This window comes from Octopus bimaculoides, chromosome 21 (genome assembly GCF_001194135.2).
Source record: "Octopus bimaculoides isolate UCB-OBI-ISO-001 chromosome 21, ASM119413v2, whole genome shotgun sequence".
NCBI classification, from domain to species: Eukaryota; Metazoa; Mollusca; class Cephalopoda; order Octopoda; family Octopodidae; genus Octopus; species Octopus bimaculoides.
In genome coordinates this window covers 3539698-3558488 of record NC_069001.1, presented here as the reverse complement: position 1 = coordinate 3558488, position 18791 = coordinate 3539698, and the positions used below count along the sequence as shown (strand labels likewise).

Genomic DNA, 18791 nt, shown 5'->3' with positions numbered 1-18791 from the left:
GAGAGAGAGAGAGAGAGAGAGAGAGAGAGAGAGAGAGAGAGAGAGAGAGAGTGAGAGAGAGAGAAAGAGTGAGAGAGAGAGTGAGAGAGAGAGAGAGAGAAGACGAAACTGTGACGAAAAAGGCAACAGTGGATAATGTAGTCCAGGGAATGCTATTTCTGAAAAGTAAACAAACAAGGTGGTCATGGTTTGACTGCTTTTGAACATAGGGATTAACTTCAGACTAAACAACATCAACACCAAGCTGACCTGAGCTAAAATATAACAGCAACAATAACTCTGTGGGATTAGGAACAAAATCATAAGCCCACTTACATCAGAACATGACCTGTAAATTGTTGCCACAACAGATTTAGTCTGGAATGCTATCATTTCTATAAACACATTGCACCCTCCCTCTCTCTTTCTATATATAATTTTTTTTTGTTACTTTGATTTCTGGTCACCATACCATTTATTCATTAACAATAATACAGATTTTATGACCATTCACAATCACTGAAATATTTTCTAGCTATGCCAGCAATTTAGCTTTTCAATCAGCAAATAGAATTTCATCAGTTTCTCCCTATTTCTCTTTTGGTTGTTTTACTGTTTACAATGTGGGTGATATCACTGCCCATCTCTTGTTACATTTATATTCTGAGTAATTTTCATATTCAGAACTGATTTTATTGCTTTAGGGCTATGCCATGGATAGAGGGATATTTAGGGTTATAGCATAGTGAAATATTTTGTAGCTATACCAAGGATAGTTAAATATTTACTACTATGTGATGGATATTGAAATGTTTTGTAGTATATTATGGATAGTGAGATGATTTCTGATATGGATAGTGAAATGTTTAGTGGGTACACCATACACAGTGAAATATTTAGGGGAATATAATAGATAGGGAAATAAGATATTCTGAACATTATTACATTAATGTTATATATATATAAATCTAGGGTGGGCAAAATTCCTGAGATTCATGGACGAGTTCTCTCCAGCGGTCTTTGTCCCTCATCATCGCTGCCATGTCCTGTGTCTCCCAGAGAGCTGTGTCTGTCCTTAGTGCATCAACATATATCATCCTCAGTCTCCCTCTTCTAGTGTGTCCACGTAGGGGTTCCACAGGAGCACTGAGTACAGTATCAACCATGTATCATTTCAGCTAACCTCTTGTGTGCGTGTGTGTCTTCCCATCTCTGTGTATATATATATATATATATATATATATACACACACACAGACACACTCAAAGAGAAAGGGGAACACACACACACATGTGTGTGTCTCTCTACATTTTTCTGTTTTTGTTTATGTGCAATGCTTGTGTAAGTGCTACTTTATGCAGCAAATGGATCATCTTGTTATATTCAGTGCTTCAGGAAGATTACATGTTCTCTCTTCAATTTTTTTTTTTTCATCACATATCTGAAGGAAACCAGGACTAGTCCTGTCAAATTCTTGTGATTTATTTAAGATTAAATTTTCAAAAATGTAAGAGAAAAATTCAGGCTAAATTTGACATTTTGTTTCCATGAATATAAAGTCATTTAATCAAAATGAATGTAATAGTTGTTTGGGTTTTATTTATGGCAAAGATATATGTCAGTTTAATTATAAATATCTAGATAATTCTATATTTGAAATATACTCTATTAGCACCTTTGTTTTACTAGTGATTGTTGAAAAACTCTTGACCTAGCTGCTGAGAAGTCTGTTTTTCATTTCTTTCTTTACTATAATTTAAATTTCCTTAAATTGTTTATATATTTTGTATGTTTCTTCAAATCTGCGTAAAGTAATGCTTTCTTTAATTTCTGTTGAAGAAATGATTGCTAGAATGTTCTATTTTCTATTATTATCATAACTGGGATAAACCCTCGAAGATCTAGTTTACACTTTGATAAATTATCTCTACAACACCTTGAAATAGAAACCAGGAACATTATTCATTAAGTTAGAATTGAACATATGATGGCGCACATCTTGAATTTTGTAAAAATTGAGTTAAAAATCAATGTGTTATTTGTTTGATCAGATGACTTATTACTGAGTAGATCTACAGATAAATGGCCTGTCATGTTTGGCCCATTAATAAAACAATTCTCACACATTATTGTTCACTTTCTTATTTTTCTTCTTTTGGTAAAGGTCTGCTGGTTGTTGTATAAGAGCAGCAGCAACAACGACAATGTCAATGATGATGATGATGTTTTTTGTATCTGTCTTGTCTATCATCTGTATTTAATTGTACTCAGTAAATACAATTGTTTTAACTCACTGACATTGTTAAATTGTTAATGGCAAAAATGAAAAATTGCTAAAATACCTTTATTGTCTAAACACACATAGACACCATTGTGTACGTCTTAAAACTAAATACACACATACACACACACACACATCATCTTTATATACACTCACCAAAACTGCGTAATTCATGTGATCATATGCATTGATACAACATACAAACTGTATTTTCTTCAAACACAGACAAAAGCCTAAATACACAAAATAAACTTGGTTAAAATATATAAAGCACATGTACACACACACACACATACATGCAGGTATCTAGGCAGAGACATACACACATACAAGTAGATATGCATACATATATACATACATAAACAGATGTGCATGCACACACACACACACACACACACACACATGCACACACAAATACACATAAAGAGAAAATTCACCTGAATCTTGCAATACAATACTTTGGACGTTGATAAAAAAGAAAAGAGAAAGTTAAGATTAATTTTTCATTTTTCATTTAAGATTATTAAATACTTTTTTTTTTACTTGTAATATTAGATAAAAATTAAGAAATAACTTATTTCTCAAGATTAATATTAACAAAATTATGAAAATTGATTCAGTTTTTGTAAACGAATGGCTTTCTCTTTAACTAACGAATTTATTGAACATCTGAATTGATGAACATTCTAATGGTAGCACAAATGTTGGTGCAGTGAGACTCACAAAGACTCTTCAAAATTATTTGCATCTAACGAGCTTAATCTTTTTGTCATTTACCAAACAACAGATCATATGTTCAGTTAGTGTTTGATATGGCGGATAACTCCTGATATATTTTAACCTTATGACCTCATCAGTGAATGCATAACCTCTATTAGAATTTATAATTTAATTGTCTATATTTCAAGCAACAGCAGACTGTGTCTTTTAACTCTTTGCTGACCATGTGTCTTTACTAATGACCTGTTTTGTAGCTATAAAGCAAATGAGTGAATTGGCTGTATTAGTGTAAGGCAAAAATGCCATGCAATATTCAGCATTAGCCATTTACATTTTGAGATCAAATTCCACCGAGGGTGGTTTTGCCTTCCATTTTTCCAGAGTTCACAAAATAAAGTATCAATCAAATGTTTGGACCAATTTCATCAACTGATGCTGCTATTCTCCAAAGATTCTTCAAGCAATGAGATTATGACTGTGAATCCTGAATGAATCTTCTCAGTTGTTCTTGACATTTGACAATGGCTGAAACTAAATCCCAACAGTCAAAGTATTCCTATGAGGAACAGTAAACTGAGGTATTGCTACCTTTTAAAGACATAACTGTGGAATAGTACCATTAAACTTCTGTTATGAATGAGATATGGAATAGTGTGTGTGTGTGTGTGTGATTGTGCCTGACTGAAGAAAAACAAGATGACTCAGTGTTTCAGTTAATTTTCCAAATAACCAAAATTTTAGAGAAGTTTAGTGGGGTATAGATGTCCACATGGCTGTGTAGTTAAGAAGCTCACTTTACAATTACATGGTATTGGGTTCAGTCTCACTGTATAGCCCCTTGGGCAAGTGTTTTCTACTATAATAGAAGACACTCAAGGTGCTGTGCTGTGGGATTGAATCCAAAACCTCATGGTTGCAAAGTAAGCTTCTTAATCACACTGCCATATATATAAAAAATTATAATTTTCCTGACACCACCTTGTATCTGCTTTAGCTGTGAACTTTTCTTCATTTTCTATGTTTAGTGTAATTGTTTCATTAGTGTAATTGCTTCATTAGTGTAATTGCTTCACTTAAGCTCAACCTTGAAAGTTATCTGACCTATAACCAAATATGTTTCAGTTGTGACCATGTTGTCTTTTATTCAGGATTCAAATATGGAATAGTTGGACCACATTGGCCAATGTGACTTTTCTTTAGGATGAGCAGGATATTTGTAGATGATTTGGCTGCTATTTCTATCAGATTGAATGATTACAAAGAGTATCCCTTTTCAACATTGATTTTCTTTTAAAAGTCACCTGTCCAACTGAACTTGAATTTTCCTATTATAGATCAGCATTGAATCAGTGATGCCAAATATGTGGGGCCAAAATGGCTGCACCAAAACATGTCATACTCAAAAGTTTTGCTTAAAACTTTGTAATGATTATATATTACTCTTAAATAACTTTAAAATATTATACCCTACCTCTGAGTAAATTCAAATTATTATATCCTACTTCTTGGTAAATTCAAATTATTATACCTTACCTTCTGGGTAAATACTAACTATGACAGCAGAACAGTAGAATCTCAGGAAACTAGTGATTGTCTGTCGGCAAACAGTGACTACAAAGAGTTGCAAACTTTTTATTCAAATTATTATTCCCTGCCTCAAGGTAAAATTGTCTTTGTATCTAATCAAAATTAATGAATAATTATCAATCTGATTAATCTTACAAATTTATGATATTGAATATATATTTATGATTTAAAAATTTTTTTACAAAAGTTTTACTAAAGACAGTGTTTAAATTTTTCTCTTATGATAGTTTTAAAATACAAACAAATATTATAGATGCAGTGCTCCAGCATAGCCACAATACAGTGATTGGAATGAATACATGTATACAGGTATGGCTGTGTGGTGAAAAAGTTCACTTCACAGTTTTATAGTTTCAAGTTTGATTTCCATTATGTGGTACCTGTGACACTCTGAGATTGACCGAAGTTTAGGGAATGAAGTTTGGCAGTGGGAAAATGTAGAAGCTTACTGAGGAGATTGTTCTCTGTATTGGGTGGTAGATTCAATCCATCAGCCAGTTTACATCACCACCAAGTTCTTGGGTACCTTTAGTAGAGTCTACTGTGTTGCAAACATTCAAGCCAGGCCTCCAATATGAAGATGGCCTCCCCACTTCATTCACTAGTCTCAGAATCTCTGGAGAAGTGTCATAGAGGCTGCCTCCCTTCTCTGACTAACCCATTAAACATGCATGCATACACACAGGCATGCGTGCGTGCGCACACATGCACACAGACACACACACTAAAAACAAATCTACAACAGAGGCCTTTCATAATTATAAATGTAAAACTGTAGGTAAAGATATTGAATCAGTTTGCTAATGTGATAAAAAAAACAAACTATAGTTGAGTTACATGCAAGCTTTTGATATCAAGAACTCATTAGAAGATCATATGATACATTGTTATATCTAATTAGTGGTTGTAGAAGTTTGGTGTTAGCAGCAGCAGTTACAATGATGGTTTCAAATTTTGGCACAAGACCAGAAATTTCAGGGAACGAAGTAAGTCAATATCATTGGCCCTAGTGTTCAATTGGGATTTTATTATATTGACCCCGAAAGGATGAAAAGCAAAGTTGACCCCAGTGATATTTGAACTCAGGGTGTAAAATCACAAGAAATGCTACTAAGCATTTTCTCCTGCTCAGTAATAATTCTGCCAGCTTGCCACTTTAGCATAGATCTTCTGCACAGTTTCCATTTACCAAATTCCACTCACAAGGCATTGGTCAACCCGAAACTATTGTAGTTGAAGACACTTGCCCAAGGAGTGCTGTGCAGTGGGCTCAAACCTAGAACCATGTGGTTTTGAAGCCAACTTCTTCACCACACAGTCATACCTGTAGTTGAATATATTTTTTTTCTTCCCCTTTTGTAATGAAGACTTACAGCAACAATTAAAAATACCCTCTTCCTCACTTCTATCCAATCAAGTGTTACATTTGCCAGGGTCTTCAGTACAACTGCTTTGGATTTTTTTTTTCATCTTCATTAATGTAATTTCTCCTTTCCCCTTTCTCTCTCTCTCTCTCTCTCTCTCTCTCTCTCCTTGAGCCTCAGTATGATGTTCTTTTACATTGAGTTAGAATGCAGCACAAAGCCATATTGAATAAAATGTTCCCTGACATGATAGCCGTATTATGATAAAAACTGGAGTGGAATCTGTACCAGTCATCAAATTAACAGCTTTGGAAGACGGGGAAAGGAAAAAGAGTGCAGGAAAAGATACATAGCTAAGTAGAGAGTTGGATAAATAGGATAGATGAAGAGAGACAGAGAAAGATTAGATAGGTAGGTAGATATAAAGATTAGATAGGTAGATAGATATAAAGACTAGATAGGTAGATAGATATAAAGACTAGATAGGTAGATAGATATAAAGATTAGATAGGTAGATAGATATAAAGATTAGATAGGTAGATTGATATAAAGACTAGATAGATATGCAGATTAGATAGAATAAGAGATAGATAGATAGATAGATAGATAGATCAGAGGGAAAGATTAGACAGATATAAAGATTACATTGACAGATAGATGGAAAGATGAGATAGATTGATAGATAGATGGTTGTAAAGATTAGATAGAGAGAGATAGCTGTAAAGATTAGAAAGATAGATACTTGGAGAGATAAGGAAATTACTGTTGGGTAGTAGCAGAGGAAGGTGTGTGTGTGTGTGTGTGTGTGTGAGAGAGAGAGAGAGAGGGAGAAAGAGAGAGAAATTGCTATTGGGTAGTAGTAGAGGAATATTTTAAAGTGCGCGAGAGTATGTGTGTGTGTGTGTGAGAGAGAGAGAGAGAGAGAGATAGGAAGATAGAGAGGCATTGCTGTTGGGTAGTAGCAGAAGATATCAATATGTGTGATTCTGTGTTTTTGTATGTGTGTGTGTGTGTGTGTGTGTGAGAGAGAGAGAGAGAGAGAGGGGAGGGAGGAGATGGGGGAGAGAGTGACTGCAAAATTAAGAAAAAATATTACGAGCAGATTAAACAGAGCAATGTTGTGTTGTTATTTATTGTAAAGACCTGTAAAAAGAAGTGGCAATCAGTGAGTTTAGCAGTTCTATATTGATTGTATAAACATTGTTGCTCTAGGTTTAGTCTTATTATATACAGCTTACAACATACACCATTCCTGTTGTCACTTTCACAACTATCACAACTGAGCAGCAGTAGCAGTATCATGATTGTGATGGTGATGATGATGATGATGTTAACATTAGTGTCTCTTTTATGGCATATTGAGGAATATTGCTAAAAGTTGTTGTGCTCCCTCTTCATTTTGTTTTTCATCTCTTTTGATCAATGAAGCATCATCATTGTCATAGGTGTAGTCTTCATATCACTGGAAGCAGTATCAGTGTCAGAAGCATTATAGTCATCATTAATCATAATAGTCATTATTGTCAGCACTCCTGTCAGCATTATCATAGTCATTTTCATCTTCATAGTTTTTATCAATAGTGTATTTTCTGCATTATCACAGTCATTACCATTATCATAGTGACCACCATCATCATCATTGTCAATTTCTTCTTTCAAATCCATGGTTAATTTTTGTGAATAAATTGTATTTCTAAAAGATGCAATATTCACTACTTACCATTGATGAGGTATTGGAAAATTTAAATGGATCATGCTTCCTTTTAAAACTGGATCTTAATACCGGCTATCATCAAGTAGGATTAGATCCATCAATGCATCATATAACATTTATTTCTTTCAGCAGATTATATTGGGGTGGGTGGGAAATCATTGGAGTAATAAACAAGTTGAAAAATTTCAGGAATTAAAATCACTGCATAACATCTATAATATTATCACACTTTAATACCAGTTCTGTTGAGTTGGACACCATATCAGTGCATGATTCCAGGAGGTGAATATCATGTTATTTCCTATGCTTCCAAAGTACTTTCAAAAATCAAACACTGGTGTTATAAAACTGAAAAAGAAGACCTTTTGTGGTATGGATATGTGAAAATTCCGCATATATCTGTATGGAAGACCATTCGACATTTTTAGTGACCATCAACAACTATTTGATATAAAGGCAAAGCCTTTGTCAAGAATACTTTGCTGAAAACTTAGATTGATGTCCTGTGATACTAACTTCAGTTAATAAAGAGCACCCAGAATCTAACATATTGCAAATGTAATTTCTAAAGCTATAGTAACTTTATCTATCTTACTAAAACTTTGAAAGGAAAACTCAACTATCCAAGCAATAGAAGTACTGTGAACTGGTGAATGGAAAAAATCCAGCTACTAGTATTTATTTGCCTATAAAACAAGAGCTTATAGAGAAATCAGATATCATTCTTCAAAGAAATCGAATCATCATTCCTTTTGTGTTAAGAACAAAAGTATTAGATATTGCCCAGGAATGTCAGGTTTAAAAAAGCAACTTCCAAGAAGTAAAGTGTGCTGGGCTAGTATTGACAAAGATAAAGTAAAAATTGTTTGATATGTGTATCACTTGAACTGTCTGAGCTGTTAAAATCCTTAATGATATCTATAATTCCAAATATATGGGAGAGACTGCATGTGGATTTCAAAAGTCTGCCACCCATCAGAAAATCACAGTTATTCTAAATGTAGCATGTCATGCTGGCAAGAGATATTTGTCATGAAACCAACTGGAACTCATAATTGGATCAGTTGTATAGAATTGCTTTTCACATTGTGGGGAATTCTAAAAAGTATCATTTGTGATAGTGGTCTACACTTTATAAACTGTGAAGTATATTTAGAATACTGAAGTATAAAACATTGAAGAATTTCACTTCCAAAAATTACATCTCCAAGCAATTACTCAGTAGAAAAGTTTGGTAGAACCATTGCAAAGTAATGAAGTCACCAATTCAAAAGACAGACAGTGGAAGGAAGAAACTTGGAAGTCTTCATTGTTCGTTTATCAACAAAAATAACAATTTCTTTGACTGTGAAATTGCCTCTTACAGAACTTCCACATTTTGAAATTCCTGTAGCAGGAAAAAAACAAAACAAAACAAAGAAAAGAAAAAGGTAATAGATAATAGAGGTAAAGACAATAGAGCAAAATCTAATATGAAATATTTTCCTGATCAAAATACTAAGTACTTGGATATTGAGTGGGTGAGTGTGTTCTCTTGAAAAATTGACAACCAGAAAAATACCAGCCAAATTCTAATTTGATTCAGTTTGTAGTGAATAAGAGAAAGGTTAGATTGATTTGATTATGTATCATGTTGATGGGTTAAAAGCAGTCATGTGATCATATCTGATATCAAACCTTGAGAAAGTGCAAGAGGCCCTTATAATATATGGATCCTTATTGAAGGCTAGAACTCGAATTTAGCTTACAGATTTAATCAAGCGATGAGAGTATTGATGAAAGTATCAAAGTGCTGCAAGTCAGCAAACTTGACCAGTAATCACCTATGCTGTGGTAAAGCTTATATAGATTTACAGGAATAAACAAAGGTACGCTAATGATCAAATATAGTCCTTAGTGTGAATGCAGTATATAAAACAAATGGGAAAAGAATATAACATTTGTGCAGCAGCATTGCATGCTTCACATGATTTACATACTTGGTATATCATGTGACTCAATCCAATGGTCAGGTGATCAGTGCAATTTAACATGGTTACCAGTTTGATGAAAGAAGCTCGGTTATTCAATTGAATAAAGCTTCCGGATGTAAAGAACCTCTTGCAGCCATGGCTGTGTTTGGACAAACACTTTGCAGTAGGACTTACATTTACAGACCTGAATAAATATATTATGGACGTGTGTGTGTGTATTTGTGAGTAATCACACACACAAATCCTTCTCACTTTATACTTGACAATCATTCATGATTTCTTATCTTCACTGTCAACTCCCTCTCTCTCATACTCTTTCTCTTTGTATGTCTGTTCCTCCTCTGACCTCTAGTCTAATTGTTTTTACTTACTTTTTCTCTTTCTGCTTCTCACTCTCTCTCTATCTCCTTCAGTCTTGATCTATCCAATTACTATATTGTTCACTATCTGCCTCTTCCTTCACCTCCTGCAGAAATAAATTCCCAACACCATACTTCAACCCGAAACTAAACCCTCTCTCTGTCTTACTGCAACTTTTTTTCAACACTCTTCATCCTTAAAATGAAAAATATCCCACTCAGAAATAGTAAATGGATCTCTGTCAGTTTCCACAATGAGTGTACCAGTTGCTAGATCAAGTGGATTATCTGCTCACAAAAGATTGAGTATTCCACAGACATTCCTACTCTTAACATAATCTTCAAGTAGAATCAGTGTAATGCTGTGTATGACAAAGCTGGATTGTTAAATTACAGGTACCAATTTCACTTTCAAAGCATGGATCAACCCCAGAGAATAGGATTGAACATACGAACATACAACCTTGTGATTGAGAAGCAGACTTCTTAACCACTTGGTCAGGCCATGGCTATTTTTCTGGATGCACACACACACATTATTTTATTCTTGTACTAGTTCCAGCCATTGGACTGTATCATTCTGGAGCACCTCTTGAGGACTGTATATACAATACTTTATTTCATCAACTTCAGTGATGGTAAACAAAATCAATCTGGTTGGGATTTGAACATAGAGTGTGACACATAAATTGCTGGTAGAGACACTGTATTTTGTTATGCAACCGTAATACACTACCAAGTGTATTAAAGGCTTTATAAGTCAATACAGTGCCTCACATGTGTTAGCAGTGCTATTAATTTACTTTTTAAAGTTATCTCTACAGATATTCTATAGAAGTTAGAGCCAGCATTGATTTGTTATGACATTACCTATTTTTCTAGCTTCAGTTGCATTGTTTAAATAGACGTATTCATAAATGAAATGTCTTGACAAATCAGTGTTGGCATTAATTTCTAAAGAACATCTCCAGAGATAACTTTAAATAGAATGTAACAGGACATACCCAAAATTCTATGAAATATCTTCTCCACTTTATCAATTCTGCCATCTACTCATAAGTTGAAAAAATTCAAGAATATTTATAGAAACCCTTTGTTATAAAATATGATACCCAAATTGCATTTGAAAGCTATAGCTGAGCAGATAGAGAAGTAGATAGACAGATAGCTTTCTGGCCAAGTTCAAATATGTCTCTATTTCAATTCTAGCAGCATTATAATGCTAATAGTAGATTTACACTCTTAGTTATGGCAATGTCTGATTGTGTGAAGAATATGTCTTTCCAGCAGGCAGTTATATCATGTCCGATTTCTTCTGCTATTTCTACTAATGAATCTTTTCTTAACGCAAGACATAATTATAATCTTTATAACATAAACACCATTTGGGTGTTTTTATATATGGGTTTCCTTGTTAATTTACTGAACACTGTTTATGTTAGGTAAATTATAGTTCTGTTATAATTTATTGCTGTAATCATTATGCACAGTATCTGTTGCTTTGTAGTTATTCTCTACCAATTTGACTTGTTATTCCAACAGTTTGTCTCTATTTTATTCATCATGTAGCCATAGTCGTTTGCTATTTTCATAATCTGAAGGAATTTCTTTTGCTTTAGAACCTAATTTTGAGCCCTATCTTTAAGCCCCACTGTAAGTACTTGCCTTTATGCTTTTAAGCCTTGTTTTTGATTTCTCTTTCTAGGTTCCCACTTCTTGGGCCCTGCTTTGGAAGCCCCACTTTTAATCTTCAATTATTTACCTTTACAAATAGCTTACTTTTACTGTGATCTGTTGTTCCTTACTCTTACAGCTAGTCATTAGATGTTGGCCTAATCTATTATAGTAAGAATATAGACTCAGATAAACTCGGATAAACTTGGGCAGATAGAAACGAACAGACAGACATAGACATCTTGATGGATAGATATTCAGGTAGATATGTAGATATCTTTGCCTTTCATCTTTATGGGGGTCGATAAAATAAGTACCAGTTGAACGCTGAATTATCTGCTCACAAAAGACAAACATGTCTACTTTGAATGTAATCCTGGCATTATATCAAAATTTGAAACCAATGTTACATGTTGGCAGATATTTATAATCTTATCCTTGTACTTCACATGTATTTGTTGTCATCTTTGTGATGACATTGCTTCTGTCTTCAACTGCTTTTGTATGTGTGTGTGTGTGTGTGTGTGTGTGTGTGTGTGTGTGTGTGTGTGGTGTGTGTACTTAAGATTATATATACATAGGTGTGGCTGTGTGGTAAGAAGCTTGCTTCCCAACCATATGGTTCCTGGTTCAGTCTTACTGCATGTCTCCTTGGGCATGTGTTTTCTATTATAGCCTCAGGCTGATCAAAGCCTTGTGAGTGGATTTGGTAGACGGAAACTAAAAGAAGCCCATCATATATATATATAGAAACCCTTTGTTATAAAATATGATACCCAAATTGCATTTGAAAGCTATAGCTGAGCAGATAGAGAAGTAGATAGACAGATAGCTTTCTGGCCAAGTTCAAATATGTCTCTATTTCAATTCTAGCAGCATTATAATGCTAATAGTAGATTTACACTCTTAGTTATGGCAATTTTTTTTCTCCGTGTTTTTCTCCTTGTCTCCGTATTCTTTCTGTTGAAGAGCGTAGCTCGAAACGTCAAAGACTTTCCGTATTCCCGAGCGTCATACTAATATATACTTTTGTTATTTACACCACCTGTCCTCGTCTGTTGTTATTATTTGTATATTCTCCCATATATATATTTATATATATATACATACATGTTTGTGTGTCTGTTTGTCCCCTCACCATCACTTGACAACTGATGTTGGTGTGTTTATGTCCCCATAGCTTAGCGGTTTGACAAAAGAGACCAATAGAATAAGTACCAGGCTTACAAAGAATAAGACCTGGGGTAAATTTGTTTGATTAACGGTAGTACTCCAGCATGGCCACAGTCAAATGACTGAAACAAATAAAAGAATATATGTTTGTATGTGTGCATGTTTCTCTGTAATGTGTGTATGGATTTGTGTACATATATGTATATATACATGTGAATATGCATTACTATATATGTGTGTAAACATGTATCTGTTTGCGTGCATATGTATGTGCATGTAAATATATATGTGAATATGCATGCATGGCCACATTTGTGTGAGTGCATGTAAGCATGTCCGTGTATTTGAGTGTATGCGTATGCATATATATCTCATTTAACATATAGCAAAAGAGGACTCTAATTATATCATCCTCACATCCCCTTCTCTCTTTCACTTTCTCTCCCTCTCACCACTACCACCATCACCACAACTACACTACAACCTCAGTCATATTAACATCATTAGTATGCTGTTGCTGTGCTCTTTATCATTTTTCACTTGTAAATCTTTGTAGTTTTCTATTGATTTCAGACACTATTGCTTGGAATTATTTTATCCCAGAGTTCAATGAAATTTAAACAATTTTTTGCATTCCATTCCTTTTATTTTTGTTTTTGTTTTTCTAAAATTCTCGATTCTTATTTTTTAAAATTTTATTTAAAAAAAATTTGTTTGTTTTTTTTTAAAAATAAATTAAAAAATCAGTTTTGGCGTGCATATTAAATAAAAGTATCATTAAAGGGGTTTTAAAATTTATTTTTGTTTTGTTTTTGTTGAAAATTATTGCTTCAGTTTGCAGGATCAGAATGAGGGAGAGAAATAAAGAAGGGGGGGGGGAGAAAGAGCGATTTAAGGTATGTTAGGGGAAATTGATTTACAGTACATATATACATATATATATATATATATATATATATAAATATAAAGAGAGAGAGAGAGAGAGAGAGAAAGAGAGAGAGAGAGGTGGGTGGTGGTGTTGGTGAAATAAACAGATTTAAGGTATATGAGATAGAGAGATTTTTGAAACACTCATTAAAATCTTAAAAAAATTATAAAATTTGATTATTGCATTTATTTCCCTCTTTGTTTACTTTACTAAAGCCAGGTAAAAATCTGTTAATGTACCTTTTTAGTACAGTTTTGCTCATCTACCTTTTGTGTGGCTTCTTTTGGTTTTTGGGGATTTAATAGTGATTACACTAGAGTAAATGACAAACTGCGTGCAAGTTGGGTTTTTTTTGTTATTCATCTTTATCTTAAGATGCCGGTTTATTGGCCAGTGAATCAACTGATTGTTGCTGATGTTCCCCCTGTTTTTGGCAAATAAATAAAAGAAAACTGCATAAATAAAAAATTGTTCTAATAATAGGTTTCATGCTGAGGTACACTCTTCACAGCTCTAAGTAGTAGAGGCATTGCATAATTGATGGGTATGGATGTTCATATTTATTGCTTTGTTTTTTAATCTTTTAGTGAGGAAGGGAGGGTTAGGGTTAGTGCTTATGACCTTTTGTAGGGCCCCCATTGGATATGTTTGTATAGAGAGATGAGAAGAGAATCCTGATCTTTCAATGAAAGCCATTCATTGGGGACAGAAAACTGTTTTTCACTCTGTGATGAAGTGTTTTGGTTGATATGTTAGGATACTTCATCCCTCCTATATGACATCTGAACTTAAGCAAATTTTCCTTCTCTAAATAATGCTTTGTTGATTCAGACCACCACCAGTTTTTTGACTCTGGTTTGTATATATTTGAGGTATATTAGTCAAGTTGCATAGCCAAATGATTAAACAGTTCTCTGCACAATCATAATGTCCTGGGTTCAGTCCTGTTTGTTCCTATTTGTTCTGGTTCTTTTCTTTCTGAGTCAACTTCCAGCTGGGTTCCTAAAAAAATGACCCCTCATTAACCTGTAGGCTTAGCATAGTGAGTAAGGCAGATCCTTGAAACAAAGGCCAGCAACAAATTAGATGGTGCCAGATGGAGTCAAGAGAAGGTTTTCTCCAGCTGGAGAGACATGTGTTCTGATGAATGGATGAAAAGGTCTAAAGAATACGCAGTCACTTAAATGTTAATTCAAAGAGTAGATCATTCAGTTAATTGAACAACTGAATACTCATCACTTAAACCTAGAGGGTCCGTTTATATTTTATTTATTTGGGCAAATTTAGTGAGGGTACATAGGTGCAGGTGTGGCTGTGTGGTAAGAAGTCTGTTTCCCAACCACATGGTTCTGGGTTCAGTCCCACTGCATGGCACCTTGGGCAAGTGTCTTCTACTATAACCTCAGGCTGACCAAAGCTTTGTGAGTGGATTTGGTAGATGGAAACTGAAAGAAGCCTGCCATATATGTGTGTGTGTGTACATGTCTTTGTGTCTGTGTTTGTCCCCCACCACCGCTTGACAACTGGTGTTGGTGTGTTTATGTCCCTGTATTCTAGACTGATAGAATAAGTATCATGCCTTAAAATTATAAGTTTTGGGGTCAATTCACTCAACTGAAATGCTTCAAAGTGGTGTCCTAGCATGGCTGAGTCTAATGATTGAAACAACTACACAGTAAAAGATAAAAGATCTGGCCACTGAAATATTGTGGTTTCAGTTTCCCTCATTGACTTGTATGGTGAACATGTATCAAGAATGGATGATGCATGCTGGATTATTTAGCACTATAAATTGGTTGCTGTTGTTTTAATCTAAATCAGAACTGATAAGCAAGCTAATAATCCTGCTATGATGATGATCCTATCTATTTTTTTCAGTAGGGTCTGAGTTGAGAAGATCTGTCTACTTTTTCTAGCAGGTTGAGTGAATGCATAAAGGCTCTCATATTGGCTGTTTGTTGGTAGCTTCATATCATGTTCCCATAATGGAATTGAATAACAATGGAATCTCTCTTCATGATTGATTCACCTGCTAAAAATAATAGTCATATCATGCCTGAAAGAAAAATGACCAAAATGTAGTGATGACGGCTGGAATGTATTTGATTACAGGTTTGCTCAGTTACAGTTGACCTGGGATCAAACAACAAACACTATTACTACATCTACCACTACAACACTACTAAATAACAGCCAGCATCTTGAACCGAAAAAGGGTTGCTCAATGTGGTCACTTAACCTGAAGAAACAACAGCTAAATTCCATCAAATCGCACTCCTCCCATCTTAAAATTGTAGCCCTAGATATACAAACAAATGGGATGGCTACAGCTAGAATGCTTTTGTTGAAGCTTCCACTTAAACAGCACTAGCCTGGGGCTAAACAACAATAGCAGCCAACATTTATTACCAATAATATGATTCAGTGTCACAGAAGGTTTACCAATGTTAATATTCTAGTTTTCATTATTTCTCAGAAATTTCCAAATTAATTTTATAACAGTTATTCTCTAATTGGATGGAAATTGATTTGGAGGTTTGGAACTCTTAAGTTGCATGTAATTTATACATTTATTATTCCTAATCTACGGCTATTTTGATTAGATGATTAAAAATCAACAATAATAAATTATATAATAGCAAATTAATTTTAACCAATTTTTTTTACTTTCCGAATTTTCACTAACCTCATCATCATCATCATCATACCACTGCCAACATCATCACTATCATCATCATTAGCATCACTACTATCATTGTTATCATCTTTGCTACCACTACTGCTGCTGTTGCCACTCTCACAACCACCACCACCATCATGACTGGTATAAGCTTCAGTTTAAGAAACTGGCAAAGGAACCTTGACATAGTTGCTGGATCTGCTAGAATTAGCAGCCAAACAACAGGGTGTTCAAATCACACTCTGCTGATTTACTCCCCCCCCCCGCCCTGGAACTTTCTGGCCTTGTGCCAAAATTTGAAATCATCATTATTATTATTATTGCTATTATTATTATTATTATTATTATTATTATTATTATTATTATTATTATTATTATTATTATTATTTCTTTGACATTGTAGCAATGTAAGAAATCTTTTATCTTATTTTTTTGTGTATATATTTTTTTCATTGCTTGCTTTTTCTTTTTCAGAGATTTGCCTCAGTATGGCCATAAACAATGGCAGTCCTACTTTGGTAGGACTTTTGATGTATATACTAAATTATGGAAATTTCAGCAGCAACATAGGTAAGCAGAATGTTTCCTTTTGAAACTATTATGTATATTATTATTTGTTATTATATCAGACGCACTTGTGATCAAAATCTGTATGACCATGGATTCTTTTAGGTTCCTTCTTTTAGGTTTTTCTTGGACTATATTAATGCAATCTTCCCATTTTTAAAACTGGAATGTGATTGAGGGAAGTTGATTGATATTTCTAGCAGGTTGAGTGACCACATAAATGCTCACCCATTGGCAAGGGTTATGGAGTGTGTGATGTAGGAGGGCATTAGATTTTATATCCGACCATATTTAGTTACATCCTTTACAGTGAATCCCACCTCTGATACCATTTCAGAGAAAAGAAAGGAAATACACTACCATCTCAGAGTAAAGAAAGGATACAGTGGATAATGTAGTTAGTTATAAAAAAAAAACCTCCTAAAAAGGCAGACTGCCATGGCTGGATTGCATTTGATCATACAGCTGCACAACTAAGACTAATTTGGAGCTAAACAACAACTTTTGCTAAACAACAACAGCTATAATCATTGGTACATGTTTGTATTGTCTGCAGCCAGCCTATTATTTATACATCCATTATCTACTGATTATACACCCATTAGTCAGGTTGCTGTTAATAAGAAATCATAGCCGATCTATTTACTCTGCAATACATTATCATACTTACATTATTTACTCTGTTTGTGTGACTGAACAAAGAGAACAGATTGGTTGTCCATTTACTTATGAGTTCTTTTAGATTATTTCCTCTGGACATTACACAGCTGACCACTCCTGTTGTTATCAGTGACTCACTAGAACAAAACCTGGCTATTACCTCTACAACTCCCACTCTTCTTACTACTTGTATTACTGCATTCTGTTGAAACCTATATTTTGCTGATGAGCTCAGAATAAAACTAAAACACATTCTATTGTCTGTATACAAATGGAAATATTATTAGTCATTGACTAATGTTATTTATTTACTACTGCATATTTTTTTCAAGTTCACTATTTTGATGCTCCTTGCATCAAATATGCTAACATCGACTTAACTACCATTTACTGAAGCAAATGTTAATGTAGTGTGGTGGATACAGCGACCTGTTGACCTATCAACAACATGGCTGAGAAAAAACTTTTCAGGAGCATTCTGCATACTAAGTACAGATTATCCAATTGATTCGATAAGCTTAGTTGATCAAAGCTTCTCAACTTACTCTACAACATAGGTGAGAACTGACTCTCTCATATTTACTATTGACTATCAGCTGATTTATAGCACCACTACTCCCTCCACTAACTTCACCTACATTGAAGTCTAGTTTCTTTATATATATGTGTGTGTGTGTGCATGTATGTATGTGTGAGAAGAAGTCAATAGATATATTTGGAACAGGTCTTCTTTCAAATATGTATGTGTATGTGTGTGTGTATATATATATATTATCTAAAGTGTACAATGTTATATATCCATCATGGCTGATCTTACCAATCGGTTTCATGCTAGGGGTGCAATGGAGTGTTAGGTAACAATCCGATTATATAACCCTATGCTCATCAGAGGTAGCCAATATGGAATGAAATATGGTGACTGCTCTCTATTTTTGGAGGTGGAGGACACATCTGGTTTGAGGTTGCTGCGAAAAGGTGATGAGACAAATTGGGTAGGGGATTTAGTTAGGAGTTATGTCACTGGGTTGGTTATGACTTTGGTTGGTATGTACACACACACACACACACATATGTACATACACAAACACACCCACATACATAATATATATATATATATATATATATATATATA

At 34.2% G+C, this 18791-nt stretch overlaps 1 protein-coding gene across 4 annotated transcripts in view; it reads left to right on the top strand.

Annotated features, from left to right (window-relative positions):
- Positions 1-18791, top strand: part of LOC106874603 (protein SCAI) — a 225269-nt gene that overhangs the window by 79312 nt on the left and 127166 nt on the right. For all 4 annotated transcript variants that reach the window (XR_008266452.1, XM_014922578.2, XM_014922502.2 and 1 more), the window contains exon 2: positions 16907-17002. Coding sequence is in view for 3 of the 4 variants with exons in the window: in XM_014922578.2 (XP_014778064.1) it covers positions 16907-17002 (96 nt within the window). In the remaining variant the exon portion in view is untranslated. The remainder of the gene's footprint in view (positions 1-16906; positions 17003-18791) is intronic.